Here is a 19,987-nt window from a genome sequence, read left to right on the forward strand (position 1 = left end):
CGAGGCAAACAAAAGTTCCAAGGTCGCCATCCAGCTTGCGCACAGACGACACGCGAGCTTTCATCATCTGCCGGCGTCACCTTTGTTCGTAGCTCGACGACACGCAGATATTGCGAGTAGTATGCGACTGTTGATTCACACAGTGAAAAGGCTCATCTCTAATGGATAGGGGCATCTACATCAATGCTGCTCGCTGATTCCCAGAAACGCCACCCAGTGCTCAATCATACACAAGAAACAAGACATGAGAATCGATCGCCAGCACAAAGCTCACCGTGCTGTTGATCACCTGTTGTTCCTCTCCTCGAGATCCTTTTCCTTGGGGTCGCCAATGCCGTCTTCGTTGATTGCAAACAAACAATCACTCTCAGGCAAGCAGGGACTGTCGTAGATCTTGCACACTCGCGTCTCTCCTCTACCCTTCCTCAAACTGAGACGTGTTGTACTTGCGTGTGCGATGATGTTTCCGCCGACAGGCTTTTTCGGATCCGGGTTGAACATGGCACTTGGTCCACCATCTACTTGTGCGACGACTTGGTTTGTGATGACAACGGCGATACCAAACTCATCCGCAAGGCGCTGTAATGTTCGCATAAACTTTGCCAGATGCGTCTGTCGACTCGAGAGCTCGCCACGTCCAGAAAAGTCCGTACGATAGAGTGATGTTGCAGAATCGACGATGAGCAAGGAAAACCGTGTCTCGGTCATCATCTGTGCGGCCTGATTGAGCAGCTCCAGCTGGTGGTCGGAGTTGTAGGCTCGTGCATACGCCACATTGTCCAAGACCTCTTCACCAGACAGACCGAATCGATTAGCCACGGCCAGACAGCGCACAGGACGGAAAGTGCCTTCGGTATCGATGTATAGACACTTGCCTTCACCACCACCCATGTCAAAAGGCAACTGGCATGTTACCGCCAGTGTGTGGCAGATCTGGCTCTTTCCCGTTCTGAACTCGCCAAAAATCTCTGTGATAGAGCCGGTCTCGATACCACCAGCCAACAGCGTGTCTAGCTGCTTCGATCCGGTTGTGATTGAGATGAGCTCACTTCGTCGTTGGTGCATCTCAGTTGCTGTGGTGAAACCCATTGGTACGAGTTTAGACGCCTCAGCCAGCAGCTTCGACGCCTTCTGTTCTGAAATGCCTTTGATCTGCTCCAGCGCTCGTCGTGGTCTACATCGTGTCAGCTGCGGGGTCGTCTTCTACTGTGTGTGTCGACTCACGTGTATGCAATCGCCTCGACAGTATTGAAGCCGCCTTCAATTACAAGCTTAATGTCTCGTGCAGTCAGACCGTTCACGCCCTTCACGAAGTGTCAGCTAGCACGCGTCCATGGTAGTAAAGAAGCGTACCTCGAGCGCAGAGACGGGTGTAGGAGCACCAGGCCCTCCAGCCTGGCTCTCGTCCTCGAACTGTTGCTCCTCGGTACTCATTTTGGCTGTAATCGTAGTTGCAAAAGTTCTGGTTGTGCAGAGTAAAGTCAAAGGAGCAGAAACGTGGGCGCAGTGGCAATGTACGCGATATTAAGTTTGCTCCGAAGCAGACTAGCGCAGTCACGCTCTCACGTGACTTCTGACAAATCAACTCTCATGTCTCTAGGCAACGAAAGACTGGCGTTTTAGATGTTGTAATCAGCTAAACTTATGCTGTTCAGTAAGCGGCTAGCCATGTAACCTCGCTGTCAGGTTGCTTCGGAATTCGCAAAATATGTATATCACAAACTCACATCAGACAGTATTCCGAGCCTTTGTGATATCTGATTTTGTGTGTTCAACTTTTTGTATTCATGCGTACTTCTGTGGTATCATAGCATCATAAAATTTACAATTTTACTCGTCATCACCGAAGAAGACCTTGACAGGTAGCCAAGAGTCACCGCAGACCTTAAAGCGCTCAGGCAACGAGTCAATCACCTTGACCTCATCATCGGTAAGCTCCCAACCGTCGAGCTCGAAGTTGGCTTGAATGCGCTGAGCAGAGACCGACTTGGGAATGACGCTAGAACCACGTTGCAGGCCCCAGACAAGGAGAACCTGCTGGACGGTCTTGCCCTTCTTCTCGGCCAGCTTCTTCAGCTCCTCGTTCTTGTAGAGAGGCGAATCGGTGGAACCAAGGCAGGAGTAGGCGGTAGCATGTATGCCCTTCTCCTTGAGGTAGTCGATGAGTTTGGGTCTAATCTTTTGTAAGTTTGAGACCAGCTGAATGTGCGGGTTATACTTACGAGGGGTTGTTAGGATGAAGCTCGACCTGGTTCACAGCAGGTGTAATCTTGAACCTTGAGTCGGCGAACAGCTTCTCGAGATTTTTGATGGCGAAGTTGGAGACACCAATGTTCTTGACACGACCAGACTCAGGAAGCTTCTGGAGCTCAGCCCATGTGTCACGGAAATCCCAGTCGGGGTAATGCTTGCTCAAATCCTCAGGATCGGTGGACGATGGCCAGTGCTAACATTGTTAACAAAGTATAGACGAAATTGAAGAACTGAGCTCACCATAAGGTACAGGTCAACGTAGTCGAGTCCAAGGCTCTTCAGTGAGCTGTTAATGCCATCTTCCACACGCTTGTGCCATGGGTTGTCCAGCTTCGTGGTAACCCAGATCTCCTCGCGGGGAACACCAGAGTCCTTGATACCCTCGCCAACTTCCTTCTCATTGCCGTAGGCAAGAGCAGTGTCGATATGACGGTAACCAGATTGCAGGGCAACCTTGACGGCCTCACGGACCTCGCCAGGTTTGGACTGCCATGTTCCCAGACCAACAGCGGGAATCTTAGCACCAGTGTTGAGCGTGAAATGCTCTTTCGTCCAAGTCTTGGGTGCCATTCTTGAGAGTGTACGGAGCATAAGATGAAAAAGGGAAGTATGTAGACGAGCGGAATACGTTTTGAGGGCAGAGGGGCGACATGATTATTTGAACAACAGCCCGCCTGACGTCAATTGCTTCCTCCTCGGTCTGCGCACCGAACAGTACGCGACATCTCCCACCGGGTAATTATCAGGCTATAAAGCTTCCACCAATGATGAACCGATCAGCCCGCAGTGGGCCGTTTGAGGTTGCAACGGCCCATCATTATCAGCCTCAACTGTGGAGACCAACTGGAGTACGGTAGTTAGTCCAAGAAAGGCATCGTTTCCTGCGTTCGTAGGATTAACCCCCACCACAAGTTGCCATCAGCTGGATGGTGTGCTGAGATTTGCATCTTCCGAGCGTATCGCGCAAATCTGGGAGAGCCCCCAGGTCGCTCTATGCCGTCAAGGCCCTACTGAGCCAAAGAATTGCTGTCAAGATACTGCTTTTTGTGACTCAGCGAAGTGCAGTATGTTTAGAAGACGATATGTTCGAACGTTCAGCAGGTGCCTTGATGACCACAAGTTCATCAGGATGATCGCTAGAGAGCTTCTGAGTCGTAAACGGACCAAATTCAAGGGCGCAAACATTGAAGCTGGAAGAAGGCACAAATTGGCTGGTTGGGCTTAGTCACAGCAAGCTCGAGCTTGAGCGCCGGGGTTCGAGCAACACAAAATTACATTTTCAACACCGTACACCCACCCGGTTGCACAACATGTCTTCTGGCTTTGTCTCAGGAGGCACTGCGGACAATCCAATTGAGCGCGACGATGAGTGGAAACAAGCCCAACGTGAGATTGAAGAGAAGCGCAGAGAAAAGGAAGAGCTAGGAAAGCAGAATGAGGGCAAAAGTCTCTACGAGGTGCTGCAGGCCAACAAAGGTGATACAACCCACAGCGCGTGATTCGAAACTTTTGACTAACATGTCAGATTGATGCTTAAGATGCCAAACAGGAAGCATTCGAACAAGCCGCACGCTACAAACTACACGTTACACTTGATGACGACGAAGCCGACTACCTTGACAGTATTCTCGAAACCAAGCGCAAAGAGGAGGAGAAATTGAAGAAAGAGACTCGCGAACAGCTAGATCTCTTCCGTCAACAGCAAGAAGAAGCAGAGAGGAAGGCACTAGAGGACGATAACATCGAGGTGCCTAAGGAAGACCAGGTGCAATGGGTCGCGCCGGGGCGGAAGAGGAAGAAAGGCGCCGAGGCCAGCCTTTGGAAGGGCATCAAGCTACGGAAGTCTAGCTCAGCAGCTGAGGAGAGCAAGTCCGTTCACGCTGTCCCCGAGAGAGAGAAAACGGCGAGCGATGCACCAGAAGCTGCCACCGCAACTCCTACCGCTACAATTAGCACGGCATCGGCTGCATCGCCTCCAACCAAAGCTCCAAACACGCTCTCGTTAGGGCTTGGTTACGTATCTTCAGATGAAGAAGAGTGAGCAAAGTGTCGGGCAAGTCAAGTGCAATAACGAAATACTATAAGGCAGCACCGAAGTCTTAATGCACACTGGATTGACCAAACCTAAGATTGCGAGCATATTTGCTCTGAGCAATGAGCTTGCGTAGGGACTCGGACAACTGTGTAGTGAAGAGATCTGCAGATTGTACAAAGCGCACGCCTCTAGGAGGAGCACTGGCAATCACAGTGCCTGCTCGTTGTTACGATTAGTGCTTTGAGATCCGTCATTCATCAAAGTCCGAAGCTCATAACATCGCAGCGAGATTCAGGTATCGTTGCAGTGCAAATTGGAACCCGTTTGAGACAATAGCAGCATTGTTGTGTCGTCAAGGTATACGTTTGGTCGTGTGAAATCACCCATGTTGGCATTGCCACATGTGGCATCGACCTAATTAATGTACAACAATCCACCACGTAAACCCCAATATATCCAAAAGAAAAAGAAATGTATATCATGTCCTCACCCAACACACCTAAACACCAACCGTTGGTAAATACTGGCGCTTAGTACCAGCACTTTCCGTTCTTCTTGTCGCAGCCAAGCCCGCAAGACCAAGGGTCAGCGGAGCAGCGCCCGCTCTGCTTGCAGCAGCACTCAAGCTTGAGGCCAAAGCTGTTCTTGTAGCCAGCGCAGGTCTGGCCGTTCTTACCCCCGCACTTGCCGTTCTTGGAGACGGGTTGAGTGGGGATAGGAGTAGGGGTCGACGGGGTGGTGCAAGAGGTGGAACTGGCAGAGCGGACCGAGGAGGCGAGGGTGGTAAGGTAGTCGGGAGTGGGCGAGGAGGCAGGGGAATGGGCGGTCGAAGAGGAGACCTTGTAGGCACCGGTCGAGGACGCGGCGGAGTACGCTGCAGAGGAAGTCTCTACAGGGTGCTTACCGGTCGATGAAGCCACGGAGTGTTCGGCAGACGAGGATGTAGCGGTCGGGTAGTCATCGGCGTAGACCGAGCTAGTTTGACTGGGCTTGGTTGGTACAGAGTCGGATGAGGTGGCTGAAGGGTAGTTTGACTCGTGCTTGTCGGAAGCAGAGGACGTTACGTCTGAGTAGACAGAAGAAACGGTGCTGGAGTGGTCGTCGTGCTTGTCTGAGGCAGAGGAAGAGCTGGAGGGGTAGATAGAGGTAACGGTGCTGGACTCGAGCTTCTCTGAAGCAGAAGTAGAGTCGTGGTGAACTGAAGAAACTGTGCTGGACTTATCGCCAGACTTATCGGTAGAGACTGAAGGTGTAGCCGATGAAGAGTGCACCGCATTCGAAGTAGCGGAAGAAGTGTGAACTGCTGAAGAAGAGGTCGGATCGTGCTTGTCTGATGAAACGGGGGCCGACGAAGACTGGGCGACCGAAGATGAGACAGAAGAACTTACTGAGCCACAGTTACCAGCGAGGGGATTGCATCCGGTTCCGCAATGGTCAGTGGAAGCACCGCAGTATCCGTACTGCGAGCAGCACTCCGACTTAGCACCCTCATGAACGAAGCCAACGCAGGTGAAGCCGGAAGCAGCGCCACAGGAGCCGTCAGTGGAGGTCTTCAAGGCACCTGTGGGCTGGGGAGCAGACGACGAGGTGGCTGGGGAGGCAGGAGCAGAGCTAGGATTAGCGTTGGTGCCGCAGCTGCCGAAGAGAGAATTGCAGCCAGTTCCGCAGTGGTCAGTCTGGATAGTAGTTAGCTTGGAGATATCTTCGAATCAAAGCCTAGAAAGTCACTTGCTGTAGCTCCGCACCAGCCGTACTGGGAGCAGCAGTTTCCGAAAGATGAGCCTGAGCACTTGTAGCCGTTGGTGCCACCGCAGGATCCGTCAGTGGAGACGGCACCAGTGGGTGTGGAGGTTGGCCCAGCTGTGGATGAGACGCGAGTGGACGAGGGAGTGGGGGTACCGGGGGTAGAGTCACGGTACCAGTTCGCCTCGGGCTCGTTCATGCACTCACCCATGGTGACGCCCTTGAAGCCACGCGCCTGGAGGGTCTCGATCATGGTGACAGTCAGGTTCAGAGCAGTTAGCTCATGGATATCGTGGCCGATAGCAAGCTTGCTTCCACTGGTGGGCTCGACGGTACTCATGTTGCCAACGAAGTTGTCCTTAGCGATCTGGATCTTTTCGGGAGTGAGCTGGTTGTAGTCATCGGTATCCAAGTCGAAGTAAGAAACAACGTAGCCAAGGTTCTTCAAGACGTTCTGGCAGGTACCGGTGCAGGACGAGTAGGGAGGGCGCATGTAGGTGGGGTATTTGCCAATGATGTTGCGGATGGCCATCTCGTTCTTGACCATCTGGTCGTAGACCTGGGCCTCAGTGATTGCTGAGAGATCCTGATGAGACCAAGTGTGGGAAGCGACCTGGTGACCTTCGGCATACATACGCTTGATGACCGCACTCCATTTCTCATCAATAGCACCCTTTCCGATGTTGATACCAGTAACAAAGAAAGTGGCCTTGAAACCGGCAGCGTTGAACTGGTCAAGAACCTGGTCGGTGTAGATGTATGGGCCATCATCATAGGTGATGGCAACGGTACCTGGCTTCAAGCAGTTGTAGATACCAGCACCACCATATTGGACACTGCCCTTTTGAGGACGAGCGTCGTTGCGAGTGCTGGCTCCAACAGGCGTCTTGTTGGCATCACAGCCAGGACCGTAGTTGAAGAGGCAGTCGGGGGCGTTGCAGTGCTCGGGGGTATTTCCACAGTATCCCTATTACTAAGTAAGCATACGTTAAATCAAGCAGGCTTTTGGGCAACGTACAGCACCAGAGCAGCAGTATCCTTCAGCACAAACAGCGTTTCCGAAACTCGGTCCGCAACGGTTGTTTGCGTCACCACCCTGACGGGCAAGCAAATGGTGGGGACCCTGAGCGGCGGCGGCAGCACGGGCAGCACGAGGACTAGGAGTCCTGATCTTGACGTCGCTGGGAAGACCGAAGAGCTTAGGGGCTCCCTGGATACCACCATGAGCAGCAACCAGGGGCACCACCACAGAGGCGGCGAGCACCTCGGAAAAACGCATTATTTCGACGTAAAAAGTATGATATAATTCTTCTGTTCCTGAGGAAATGGACAGTTTGGGTAGCGAATGTGATTGTCGACTTCAATTAAGGATTAAGCCCAAGTTCATAAACGAATGACTGTCGCTTTGGACGTGCAAGTGACGAGCAAACCGGGTGAGGATGGAGACACCAGGAACCCGCCTATACTTATACCGACGAAACCACAACAAGTCAAGGCGTGGCGTACCTGGTTCAAGCCACGGCCGTCCGCTAACTGACTGTAGCCAGCGCACTATCAGCAGCAGCCAAGATCGACCGCCTGGAGAAAGTTCGTGGAATACGAGCGACTACAGCGGGGCTTCAACCATGCCCACCGTCTCCGGTGAATGTGTTGCTGCTTCGCTTTGTCTGGATTCCACAGGAGTTCCTTCATGGCTTTGGCTCCATCAACGAGCCCACGTCTTGTTGACGATGCTCTGAGCGTGTTTCCATTGTCAGTAAAGTCAAGTGATTGACAGTGGAAAATAGTTCGAGTCTACAATCCCAAAGGGGAGAAGACCTCATCCCGCCTTGTGAGGGCCAAGATGTCAAGGCATGGCGGGCTAAAAATATGAACCGGCGTCACGCACGCTTCCGTGTCACACAAGAACCGAAGAAGAAAGATCGCCGCGCCCGCCAAGACTAAGCTAAGGCGTCTTGTCAGCCAACGCGTTTGTGTTTTGCATGCGCTGGCTGAGGACGGCGGGAAGCCGATGCACCTGTTGGGTAAGGGGCCACGCCCGGAAAACCGTCGTTCGCGAAGGTCCACCACAGTTTGGCTCCCAATCCAGGAAAAATGAACATTGCTTCTGTAGACCCCTGACGTTCCGCTATCGATATGTTGCTGGGCTTGGCTGCCGTGAAGGTACTGTAACATTGTCATGCACCTTGTCATACTCCAGGCTCGAAGGATGCGCAGGAGCCACGGGTGACAGTCGACCTAGTTTGCAGGCCTTGGCTGAATAGGCTGCAAGAGCACCTGCCTCTGTCAGCGACCTCATACAATTGTAGTACCCCTCTATCGTATTTTCGAGAGGAAGGTTGGGAGCGAGGATCGAACGTGCCGGCATTACAGGCGGAATAGGCCTACGATCTTGGCAACCTAAGGCCAAGCTAACCTATGTGGAGATTAATGTCAATAGGGGTCGCTAGAGCTAAACCGATGTGGAATCCTGACGATTGCGTTACCAAGAAGCCGACGTTTGAGCTTTCGCTTGTTGTCGAACGATGTTCATCCCGAAGTGGAGATGCCGCTGTGTCGGATAAATTGCCAATCGCTCACGTCAAAAGCACGCGTAACAATGCGTGGATTTCTGTCCGTCGTGAGTACGCAAATACTGTGGGAGAGGCGACGCCCGGGATACAGTAAATCCATGCGAGAGCGACGTCAACGTGCGCATTGTTGAGCAGACAGCAGCCGCCGCCTTGCTGTCATAGAGTTAAGCTTGCGTGTAGTGTGACAGTCGCGGGTTGCCGGAACGAGCAACACGGGAGACGCAAGGTCTCTATTCCTAAGTCGTGATGCATTCAGTTCGATCATTCTGGACCCAAGATAGTTCGATGGTTACCGCCTAGTTACTCTATCGGACTCCGCGAGGTTTTCAGCCAGATCACAATAACAATACAACTTGTCGTCCAGAAGTGCATCCTTGGGCCGCCGGGCTCGTATTCTACATGGTAAGTGATGAAAGGCTCGGCGCACCACGCTCGAAGCCGCCTCATGAAGGATGAGTACACACACACAACTTCATTGCAAAGTGGATATCGTTGAGTAGAACATAAGATCAGGACGTCACCATCCCAGCCTGAGTGGTTACCAGATACTTTAAATATAAGTCTGGTCACTTTTTCATCACCCGTAGTAGAGGAGTGATTCTTGCTCGCTTACTTAGCCCCACACGATAGGAGACTTTTGCCCTGTCATTCGAAGGCTGTTCTCGAGCCTCAGGCTTCTTGATGCGCTCCGGGGTTATGGGCTCTACCTTAGGGCGGTCTGGGATCACCGGAGGCCCAGGTATTGGTTTTGAGATGACAGTGCCAGTTGTTGTGTCTTCGAGTTGGAACGTCTCAAAATCATTACTTGCCTTCATGGCAGCCGCAGCGGTGGTATGTTCAGTGGCCTGGCCATGTGGAGTAGTGGGTTGTGCGTCTTCAAAGGCAGGAGGACGCGGAGGGCCTCTCGCCTGCCCAGCTGATGTCTCGTGTTCGTCGTCTTGTACAATTCTTGTAGACACAGGAGCTTTGATTGCCTTTTTTGGACGACCTCGGCCTCGCTTCTTTTCAACCTTTGCTTCATTTACGGCACTGTAAGTTGCTACCGGCTCAGGAAGATCTGACGTTGTCTTTCTGCGTTTGGCCTTCTTACGGATTGTCTCCATTGTGGCCGGTGTGTCAACAAAGGTCCCAGCCGCTTTTGTAGGGATGACTACCTGAACTCTTGCAGGACTTCTGACATGGACTAAGGGGTTGATGGTATCCGCTTCCGCAGAAGCTGCGTTGTGATCTACAGCAGCTGAGTTGACAGCAGTGTTTCTCATGGATGTCTGCTCGGTACCGTGATGGTTGGTTTGGATTTGAACTCTCTGTCCTCGCGTGTGGGTGCCTGGTTCCGACATTTGTGAATTGTGAGAGACAAGTTCGTCATCAGCAATTCTGTTGGTGATGAGCCAATCAACGCTTTGCGTGACGTCACCTTTGTTTCGCTTCAACGCCCTCTCACTTGTAGAAGGAGTGAAACCCATGTCACAGATTTGTTGGATTTTCTCAGGTGTATGTAGTGGCTTTGCGAGGCTTGCAGTCCCTGGGGTCGATGTCCTTCGTTTGCTTGCTTTCGTGGCCTTTTCAGGTCTGATCGAGTAGTCAATAGACTCTTGTGTACCGATCTTGAGTGACCTTGAACGGCTGGGACGTGGCCTATATCTACAAGGCCTTCATCAGCAAAAAACAGCCGAGATAATGGATGTAGCAAGCTCACTGTTCCTTGGGCACGCCTAGATCTGTTAGGTCGTCGTCTAAGGTCAGCGCAGGGCTTGGTCTCCTCTTTCGTGATAGGTGGCGCAAGCCCGGAAGCTCTTCTTGTGGGGGGCCATCTACTGTCAAGCTTAGAATATCCGAACTTTGGTCCTTGTTTTCTGTAAACATGGTAATGTCTTGGGAGTCGGTTGCAATCGGACATGTCTCGTGGGCCAGTGGACTGTCTGCGAGCATCGAAGAGCCTTGTCGACTATGTTGCGATAGTGGGGCGGCAGAGAGCTCGTGGAGTGGCAGCCCCGATACGGCAGCGGACGTGATCCGCGAAATATGCGGTTCTTGTGCGGACGACCTCGGTCGGTCTCCAGTGTTTGTAGGCGACTTCAGGTATTCCGACCAGGGTATGGACGCGTCTGGTTGGAACGCGGCTCTACCAGGATCAATGTCAGAGCCCAGGAGAGCTGGGGCCAGCACTCCTTCCAAGACGCGCTGCTGTGTCAGGGTTGCGTTCGGTACTGTACTTGAAGGCTCAGGGAACATTGCATTGGGGTTGTGTTGAGCGTATGCCTCACGCATGGTCCCATCCAACACCCAGTCCATTTCGCTGGTAGTGCCAGTAGGTTGGAGAGACTGACGCAAACAGTCCTGGTGTTTCTGTTGGCACGGAGGCGAGCTGGTGAGGATACCTGCTGCTATTTTGCCGTAGGTAATGTGCACTTCCTTCGATGCAAAGTGTTCACTTGAAGTGCTGTTCGAGTCAAAGTCGGCCGGCGTCTTCCCCTTCTGGCGGGTTCCATGGACAACAACTGGCGTACGACCGTCATGCACTGAGAATTGAGATTGCAGATGCGCCCGGTGAGCTGCTTCTATTTGTCTTCGTAGTGCTTCTGTTCAGGCTGGTGAGCGAAGTGAGACATATCCTCGGCTGCTCGCTCTTTCTTACCTGTGGAGGAAGTATCGCTGGTCGAGTGCTTAGGCGACGCGTCTTCTTTCTCGGGTGGAAAGACGTCCACCTCGAGATCATCGTCCAACTCGTCGTCCGAGTCCTGGATCACCCGCGACATTGTGCTCCATGCCTGAATGTTGTTTGTGTTAGAAGAAGAGTACTGGCGTGTGTGGGCGTTGATTGGCTCGACGCGTCAGCGCGCTGTCACATGGCGGACGAGATCCTGGCCCTTTCCGTTCTTGGGATGGTGTCCCAGCTGCAGAGAAGGCGCGGGCGGCCTCGTACTTGCGTCATCTGCACTTCTGCTGACATTCGAAGAATGGATAAGTTTGGGCCCTCTGGCGAAAGCTCACGTAGTGGGACACCAGGCGGCGCGCGTTTCGCTTCCCAAGCAGCTACTGCGGAGGATCTGCTCAAGGCGCAAACGGTTGGCCTGGTCAATCTCAACGACTACCGGAAGAGACGCGCGGAGGCCATAGAGCTCAAGGAGCGAGGCAGTCCTGCCGTTGAACCCAGCACTGACGCACCACAAGAAGGGTACAGTTTACCTTGGCATCACACGCCTGCGTACGAGCTAATTTGAAAAGTACAGAACATCGACGCCAAAGCCGGTATTCACGAAGAAGCGCAAGATAGCCGCAAAGGGCAAGCTGTCATTCGGGGTAGACGAGGATGATGAGATCGACTCTGCTGTTTCGAAAGCGCCTACACCCCGCGAGAATGCAGCTGCCGACATGTCCGCCGTCAGCTCGGACGCAGAGACTAAGACCGTGAAGAGGAAGAAACTGGGTGCGAACACGAGCGTTGGCACGAAGCCTCGAGTGATGACGAAATCGGCTCTTCAGCGCGAAGCACAGCAGGCAGATGTTGCGCGACAAGAGTTTTTGAGGATGCGAGACAGCGTGAAAGCGACGGAGGTTGCCATCCCATTTGTTTTCTACGACGGCACCAACATCCCTGGAGGGCTCTGTAGAATCAAGAAGGGCGACCACATATGGCTGTTTTTGGACAAAGCTCGAAAAGTAGGCGCCGAGTTGGGTGTGGGTGGCGACAACAGTCGGAGGAATTGGGCAAGGGTCAGTGTTGATGATCTTATGCTCGTGCGCGGAGAGGTCATTCTGCCTCATGTGAGTTGCAATTGAATGATTGCATACGAGACATCAGCTGACTTTGTTCACAGCATTACGAGTTCTACTACTTCTTGTTCAACAACGTCACGGGGTTCAATGGTCCCATCTTCGATTGGTCTGCACAGCCAACCAAAGCCACTCCCTCCACCAGTCCTGTTGATGAAGACTCCAACGCCGCCGACTACGATCCAATGAACCCGAAGAAGAGCAAGGGCAAAGCATCAAGCTTTGCAGACAAAGAACTTGAGGGGTACCATGATGATCCATCCGTGACCAAGGTCGTGGACCGACGATGGTATGAGAAGAACAAGCACATCTTCCCCGCAAGTGTTTGGGAGGAGTACAGTCCTGAGAAGACGTATGCAAAAGCTGAGCGGAAGGACGCCGAGGGCAACCGATTCTTCTTCTCTTGAGGGTGGCATCTTTCCACTGGGACGCTGTCCGTCATGACAACGAGTGACGATTGCAGTACGTGCATATGCGGCAGGTAGCGCCCACAAGGTACTGCGCGACAAGCAACACGTACGGTCGGACCTCTGCCAAGTGGCTACCAAAACGTGGAGATGATTGCCCCGCCTTGCAGCATGTCTTGCATGCTGCATCAAATGACGGACCTGTCAGCTAGAAACATGCCGTGTAGCATCTTTCATAGCCAATGTTAAACTCAAGCCACCATCTGCGCTACAATGCCTACGTGATACCCAGGGTCCGAAGCGGTGTGACCATGCCTGTGAATGCGAGAACAAGCACGGGCGGTCATTTGACGAACTCGCTAGGTACTGCCCTCACGGTCTAGAGAAGCGGAAGTGTCGCGTGACATGTGAATCGACCGAACTCTCCGGCATACTTGCAGACCAGCATTACCAATCCGTGTTGGCATATGCTCGGCTACACCGTGCTGTCAACATCGCAGCTCATGTGTGGACGGTCTCGCATGCAGGATTGTTCTCGCTTCTATCTGGGGGGCCCGGCCCTGCAAGAGCATGTGCCTGTCGCCCTGCACGACATCGAAAGCCGACAGCATGGGTAAATCTGGCATTGCATTGTGGCTTTTCGCCGCTACCAACCGCGGTTGTCGTGGCGCAAGTCGGTGGATAGGCTTGTCATGGCGACAGGTCTGCCGACACAGTCCGACAGAATCTGCAAGCTTCCGAAGCTTTGACACGTTGAGCTATGAATGGCAAAGATGGTTATATAACCAGAGTGGCCCTGCTCGACTTGCACGAGACAGAGAACTTCTGTCGTCATCGGTGCGCGGACTCTACGCAGCTATCAACACCAACACCATCACCATCCTTATCAGAAGCCACGGACTTTGAGCACCGCGACCACACTCCTCAGCGACCGACCCGCTTCCGTGTGCTCCCCCTTGCTTCAAGCTGCTGCTGCTGCTTTCACATTTGACAGTCCGTTTAACCATGTTACAGGAACGGTCTGGTCTGCACGAGCCCTCTCTCGTCCAATGAGATTGAGCGACTCGTGCACACCCTGATTTACCAGCACTCGACGCGTCAACTGCCTGGGCTTGATCGAGTGAGCGCGACGTTATCGGACGTTGCTCAATCGCCTACTTCTTGCGCTCGTCTGCGTACGACGACACCGCTAAAGCCGCGGGGGCTTTGCTCAGGTACTCAATACCTTCCTCCATCAACCATCAACGGCGACCTACCAACATGAAGTTTGGGCACGACTTGCCGCGAAACCAGGTCCCGGAGTGGGCTTCGTCTTACATCAACTACAAAGGCTTGAAGAAGCTCATTAAATCTGCAGCCGCAGCCTCGAACCATGGCTCCGATCCAGATCTTGCTGGTAGGTGTCCGTCATTCTCTGGGTACTTGAAAGCATAGCTGGGCGTCTGATGAGCGGGAGAACTACCTGTTCATTCTCTCGCCGTTCAACCGAGCAGCTGGAGTCCATGCCTGGCCTAGACACAGTGCACTCGATGGATTCCGCTGACACAGTTTCACAGAATTCTTCTTCTCCCTCGACCGCAATCTCGAAGACGTGGACACTTTCTATAATCGCAAATACGCAGAGTATGCTCGTCGGCTGAGATTGCTGCAAAGTCGTTATGGCCGCGTGGCACAAATGCCTGATGGCATCGATAAGGATGAGGCGCAGGACCTCATGGACGCACTGCTAGAGTTGCGCAGCCAACTGCGGAAGCTCCAGTGGTATGGCGAGGTTAATCGCAAGGGCTTTGTCAAAATCACGAAGAAGCTGGACAAGAAGATCCCCACCGTGTGTACGCAGGAGAGATACCTGGTCTCGCGGGTGAACCCGCGGCCATTTACGCGCAACTTCTCGTTGAATCAGGACGTGAAGACAGTGAATGAGTGGCTTTCTGGACTAGGCGACATCAAGACCTTCGACGATAGTGGCTCCACCTACTCCGCAGCATCCTTGGGTCGGGTCCCTGGTCGTTCACTGAACCTCCCTTCAGCTTTATTGGATGCTTTCGAAGACACGATTCGCAGCGACCGTGTTGACGATGTCGACCGGCTTCTCTCAGAGGCAGCGATCAGCAACGAGACGACGAGTGCGGCTTTTCGGCAAGTCCTCCTCAACTTCCTCCAACGCGCTGTTTCGTACAGAGCCAAGTTGTGCATTCCGAAGCTTCTGCAAAACGTCGCAAGTCTAGATGAAGAGGACGACATTAACAAGCGCAACGTCATCCATCGTCTCGTAATCAGCATTGGTCGCTCCAAGACTGGCGAGACGCTGGATGGCGAGGCTCGTCTGCCACAGAGCTTGCTGGATGCGCGGAATTTCATAGTACCAGCTACAGCTCCAAACAGACAGCCGCGGCCATGCACAACCACTGAGGAGGAGTCTACGAAACTCCTGAGCCTGAACGACGAATCTGTGCGGCTACTGGTTTATCTGCTCGACCAACTGCAACCACATCAACGCATAGCCCTACAGTCGCGCGATGCCTTTGGGCGCCTTCCACTCCACTATGCTGCTGGTTACGGCTTCGTCGTGATTTGCCAGGTTGTCATTAAGCATATGCAAGACTGGGGTCAATTTGACGTCAGTCGGGGTATCGATGCACAATACTGGCAAGACGACGAAGGCGACGCACCACTCCATCTTAGTGTTAAAGGGGGGCATCCGCTAACCACCAAAGCTCTTCTTGAGGCTGAGGACTGGTGTGGCCCCAGCGAGGAGAGGTTAACTTCCAGAAAGACCGTCTCTCAGTCAGGAGAAGCACTGGCTCTGGCAACGAAAATGAACTTCGTAACCATCGTCAAACTTCTCGTGGATGCAGGAGTGGACGTCAACTATCAGAACAAGCAAGGAGAAACTGCATTGCACATTGCGGCGCAGTATGGCCACGTCGAGTGTGCTAGAGCCTTACTGGAAGGCTCCAGTGTTAACAAGATTGATGTGGACATTCCTGAAAACACGTTCGCATGGACTCCGTTGTTCAATGCTTGCGTTGACAAACATCTTCCTGTTGTCGAGCTCCTTGCCGCTGCTGGTGCAGACCTGCAGCGACACGACAACTCCGGATGGACTGCTAAGGAACAAGCAGCACTCCGAGGCCACATGGAAATTGCTTACTACCTCGCAAAGCTCTGTCCTACGACAGGGTCATCGCTGCAACCAACAGCAGATACTAGAATTGCTCGGGCTGGATCACCTCCTCAATCCTCTCTTGATGAGAAGACATCTAAGAACATGGCTCGTGAAAACAGCCAAATCATGCAGAAGGTGCCAGATCCTGTCAAAAGCTACGGACACCGGTATTTGGCGAATGAGACCATGATTCTGGTCAGCCTGGGCTCGATGGACATGCGGAAGAACGTGCCAGCTATCGCGCTCGACGATATTCCCATAGCCGATGCACATGCTACTCAACTCGACACCGCCCTGTCCGTTTTCGTTTCGGCTTCTGGTGCCACAGGTGAGACCTATCCAATCGACCTGCCTGTCCAGGATATTGCTACGGAGCCGATCACCTTCATGACCAAAGATGTCAGCAAGGTGCAGCTACTGTTCGACATTTGCCCGACTTATGCAGGGTCGAAAGATAGCATCGTTGGACGAGGTGTTGCCCTTCTCTCCACCATCAAGACTCACATTGGCTCAAAACGCATCCCACTACAAGGAGACGTGAAAGTTCCGATCGTAGCGGCCTCAACTCTACAAGTCATCGGTACCGTCAACTTCAACTTTCTGATCATTACACCTTTCCAACATCCGAACATGTCCATTACAGAAGAGCACACGTACTGGAAGAAGATGGCATCCACCATGGTCATTGGTCACCGCGGACTTGGCAAGAACACTGACAAACAGAGGACATTGCAACTCGGCGAGAACACTATCCAGTCCTTTATTTCTGCTGCCAATCTGGGAGCCGAATATGTTGAGTTCGACGTGCAGCTGACTAAGGACCTTGTGCCTGTAATCTACCATGACTTCCTGGTCAGCGAAACTGGAATAGATGCTCCGGTGCACACGCTCACCCTGGACCAATTTCTGCACATTGGGGAAGGTCAAAAGCCCAGACCATCACGTGCTGGATCGCCGGAGACTGTTCTTCCAAGCAATGGGGTCCTCAACGGAGAAGAACAACGCTCAAATCCTAAGAGACTGCGATCGTACTCGGTCGACAATTCAACTCAACGTAACATTCATACTGAGCGTCAAGACGAGCTCAAGGAACGGATGAAGTACACTCGTGACTATATCAAGAAGGGCTACAAAGGCAATAGCCGTGCCATCTCAATTGGATCAGACTTCACGACGCTCGAGAGGATGTTCAAGAGCAAGGACATTCCAGCAGCGACAGGTTTCAACATCGAGATGAAGTATCCCATGCTCCACGAGTCAGAAGAGGAAGAGATGGACCAGTACGCCGTTGAGCTGAACTCGTTCATTGACACAGTTCTGCAAGTTGTTTACGACCACTCAAACAAACGCAGAATCGTATTCTCCTCTTTCAACCCGGACATATGCCTCATGCTGTCCTTCAAGCAGCCATCAATTCCAGTGCTCTTCCTGACCGACGCAGGCACTTCGGACGTCGGCGACAAGCGTGCTGCTAGTTTGCAAGAAGCTATCCGATTTGCTAGTCGATGGAACTTATTCGGTATCGTGAGCGCAGCGGACCCTCTCGTCATGTGCCCAAGATTCATCAGAATGGTAAAAGAGAACGGTCTGGTCTGTATGACGTACGGAGTGCTCAATAACGATCCCAAGAACGTTCGTGTAAGTACCGACCAATTGACTCTGTCAACAGCAATTACTGACCATCTCGCAGCTGCAAGAGAAAGAAGGGATTGATGCCGTCATCGTTGACAGCGTGCTCAGCATTCGACAAGGCTTGCAGGCACCTGACGAAGCAAATCTCAGCGGAACACACGTTACGACGCTTCCGATTAGTTCACCGCCTATTCCAGTCATCAAGGAGGGTAACGAAGGCACACCGGCGGTGCGACTGAACGGACACTTGCAGATGGCATAACTACGATACTATCAGTCGCATTGGAAAAGGCACTGAATTTTGGGTACATGGCATCAACATGGCATCAAAATGGCGTTGGAGAGGTTGTCCCTCAACGGACGAAGGGCACGTGGAGGCACATTCAATCACGGTTCGCCGCTCATGGCACGGCTGTGTCATTGCAGTATTATGTTTTCGAATCAGATCGAGATGTTTTCATCTGCTCAAATTACGCCTTAGAGATGAACGCGTGAAGGCCACTCATGAACCCGCGCTATACACATTGCGTCAATCTCCACATCCATCTTGTGTATGCCTTTTGAGAGGTGCGGGAGACAAGTCATGTCTCTGCAAGTCAGGGACGTTCAGCCATCAGCTTTCGGATAGACTCCGCTCCACTTTCTTCCCATCCATGCTTCTCTACAGTACCCTCGATCAGCCTTTCATGCACCTCGCTCCTCGGTAGGAGCTTAACATCGAATGGTGTGGGTCTTCCGATGACGCCCTCCTGGAACCCGTGCGTAAGCTTGACCTCCTTTCCCTCTTCATCCAAACCAGGCTGGATCCTAAACACAGCAAGCGCCTGCACTATAATCAGAAACAAACTCGCATCCGCAAACAGATGACCTGGACATCTCCTCCTACCAAACCCAAAAGTCACATTCGTAGCATACGGCTCGTTGTAAGGTGCCTCGAACCTTTCGGGTTTGAACGTCTCTGGATCGTGATACACAGCTTCATCGCGCGTGTACCACCACATTGCCGGTAACAATACCGAGCCCTTTGGGATACGGTATCCCGCGATAGTGTCCTCCTTGGCGGTGGCGTGTGGCAGGCCCATGGGAGCTACTGGATGCCAGCGCTGTGCTTCTTCGACTATCAAGGAAATGTAGGGGAGCTGTGCCCGGTCGGTAAATGTGGGGAGACGGGTTGGAGTTGGACCGAGTAGAGCATCGAGCTCGGCCTGTGCTTTAGCTTGAACGGTGGGGTGCATGGCCATGGCGAGGAAAAAGGATTGCATCGTGGATACTGCCTGGGTCAGCACTCATCGTTTTCACAAAAGGTGGGTGTTCCAAACCCGTTGTGTCGGAACCTGTGTCTAGATTAGCACTGATTGATCTCAGGCAGAGTGGATATTGCATACCTCCGGTGTAGAGCGAGAAAGCCGCCCACTTGATCATGGAGATATCTGTAGGATCTGAACCACCCTCTTCTTCCTCGCGCTGGGCGAGCGCTTTGGAGACAAACGAGTGGTTGTTGCCCTGCAAAAGTTTGACGTACTCAAAGGGAACGTTGAGTACATCGGTCGCTGTCTTATTCCACAACTTCGCAGTCTGTTGCCAACTAGTGCCCGGGAACCAACTTGGTACATGTCTTAGAGCTGGAATGCTGTCCACTGCCCACTTGCCTGGTACGAAGGCTTGCGAAAATTGGTCCATCACTTCATCGACCAGATCTACGAGAGGATCTGCGCAGTTCTGTTCGGTGGTGTATCCGTAAGTCGCTTTTAAAATCAACTCTGCTGCCTCTCTGGTCATTATCAGCAGGAAGTTTACATCTAAGCTGAGGGAAGCCATCACCTACGTCTTTATATGCTGCTCCAGGCCCCGACCATTATCTTTGCTGGCACGCCAGAGAAAACGTGCTACAACAATTTCTTGCAGAGGCCAGTACTTGGAAACTGCGTTCTTCGTCCCGATTTGCTGAAAAAAGTGCTTTCGTTGCGCTCTGAAGGAAGCGTTGTTCTGCTGGGCACCCATACCTCCTTCCCAACCACACATATTACCAAAGGGCATGATAGGTCTTCCAGAATGAATCGCTGCTCGCTTCTCCATGAGTTCGATTGCCATGTCCTTGTCGTGGATGAAGACTAGAGTCTGTCCCAAGACAGTAAGCGAGCTGATAGGTCCGTACGCATCTTTGAGCTTAAGCCAGTGAAGATACTCCTTCTCACCAGGAGGCGGTAGATCTTTTATATTTCCGATCAAAGGTAGGCCTCTGGGGCCTGGAGGTAAGGGCAAACTCTTCGCACCGCGTTTCAAAACCAGCTCGTTGATGATGTATAGAGCAACGAGTATTATTGCCCCCGAAAATAGCGATGTGATGGCCATATTGAGCGACAGGATTCTGACCAGCTAGATTTGGACTATGGCCATC

At 52.6% G+C, this 19,987-nt stretch overlaps 8 protein-coding genes across 8 annotated transcripts; 3 read left to right on the forward strand and 5 right to left on the reverse strand.

Moving 5' to 3' along the window:
- Window positions 1-285: 285 nt before the first annotated feature.
- On the reverse strand, window positions 286-1,434 carry EKO05_0001365 (RecA recombinase Rhp51; the record flags this gene model as incomplete). Its single annotated transcript, XM_038937572.1, has 3 exons — window positions 286-1,174; window positions 1,225-1,304; window positions 1,354-1,434. The coding sequence occupies 3 exons, from the start codon at window positions 1,432-1,434 to the stop codon at window positions 286-288; spliced, it is 1,050 nt and encodes a 349-aa protein (XP_038802123.1).
- Window positions 1,435-1,830: 396 nt separating this feature from the next.
- Window positions 1,831-2,823, reverse strand: EKO05_0001366 (Glycerol 2-dehydrogenase (NADP(+)); the record flags this gene model as incomplete). Its single annotated transcript, XM_038937150.1, has 3 exons — window positions 1,831-2,173; window positions 2,223-2,446; window positions 2,494-2,823. The coding sequence occupies 3 exons, from the start codon at window positions 2,821-2,823 to the stop codon at window positions 1,831-1,833; spliced, it is 897 nt and encodes a 298-aa protein (XP_038802124.1).
- Window positions 2,824-3,563: 740 nt separating this feature from the next.
- On the forward strand, window positions 3,564-4,294 carry EKO05_0001367 (uncharacterized protein; the record flags this gene model as incomplete). The annotated part of the gene is made up of 2 exons (XM_038937230.1): window positions 3,564-3,729; window positions 3,792-4,294. The coding sequence occupies 2 exons, from the start codon at window positions 3,564-3,566 to the stop codon at window positions 4,292-4,294; spliced, it is 669 nt and encodes a 222-aa protein (XP_038802125.1).
- A 524-nt stretch (window positions 4,295-4,818) lies between these two features.
- On the reverse strand, window positions 4,819-7,310 carry EKO05_0001368 (uncharacterized protein; the record flags this gene model as incomplete). The annotated part of the gene is made up of 3 exons (XM_059635655.1): window positions 4,819-5,964; window positions 6,021-6,998; window positions 7,050-7,310. 3 exons carry the CDS (start codon window positions 7,308-7,310, stop codon window positions 4,819-4,821), a joined length of 2,385 nt encoding a protein of 794 aa, XP_059491638.1.
- Window positions 7,311-9,170: 1,860 nt separating this feature from the next.
- Window positions 9,171-11,363, reverse strand: EKO05_0001369 (uncharacterized protein; the record flags this gene model as incomplete). The annotated part of the gene is made up of 3 exons (XM_059635656.1): window positions 9,171-10,230; window positions 10,304-11,105; window positions 11,243-11,363. The coding sequence occupies 3 exons, from the start codon at window positions 11,361-11,363 to the stop codon at window positions 9,171-9,173; spliced, it is 1,983 nt and encodes a 660-aa protein (XP_059491639.1).
- Window positions 11,364-11,564: 201 nt separating this feature from the next.
- EKO05_0001370 (uncharacterized protein) lies at window positions 11,565-12,788 on the forward strand (the record flags this gene model as incomplete). The annotated part of the gene is made up of 3 exons (XM_038937124.1): window positions 11,565-11,782; window positions 11,838-12,372; window positions 12,426-12,788. 3 exons carry the CDS (start codon window positions 11,565-11,567, stop codon window positions 12,786-12,788), a joined length of 1,116 nt encoding a protein of 371 aa, XP_038802128.1.
- A 1,260-nt stretch (window positions 12,789-14,048) lies between these two features.
- EKO05_0001371 (Glycerophosphodiester phosphodiesterase) lies at window positions 14,049-17,851 on the forward strand (the record flags this gene model as incomplete). Its single annotated transcript, XM_038937233.1, has 3 exons — window positions 14,049-14,184; window positions 14,345-17,595; window positions 17,648-17,851. The coding sequence occupies 3 exons, from the start codon at window positions 14,049-14,051 to the stop codon at window positions 17,849-17,851; spliced, it is 3,591 nt and encodes a 1,196-aa protein (XP_038802129.1).
- A 334-nt stretch (window positions 17,852-18,185) lies between these two features.
- EKO05_0001372 (uncharacterized protein) lies at window positions 18,186-19,941 on the reverse strand (the record flags this gene model as incomplete). Its single annotated transcript, XM_038937374.1, has 4 exons — window positions 18,186-18,859; window positions 18,909-18,923; window positions 18,975-19,360; window positions 19,415-19,941. 4 exons carry the CDS (start codon window positions 19,939-19,941, stop codon window positions 18,186-18,188), a joined length of 1,602 nt encoding a protein of 533 aa, XP_038802130.1.
- Between the last annotated feature and the right edge of the window lie 46 nt (window positions 19,942-19,987).

Source organism: Ascochyta rabiei, chromosome 2 (genome assembly GCF_004011695.2).
Source record: "Ascochyta rabiei chromosome 2, complete sequence".
Classification (NCBI taxonomy): domain Eukaryota; kingdom Fungi; phylum Ascomycota; class Dothideomycetes; order Pleosporales; family Didymellaceae; genus Ascochyta; species Ascochyta rabiei.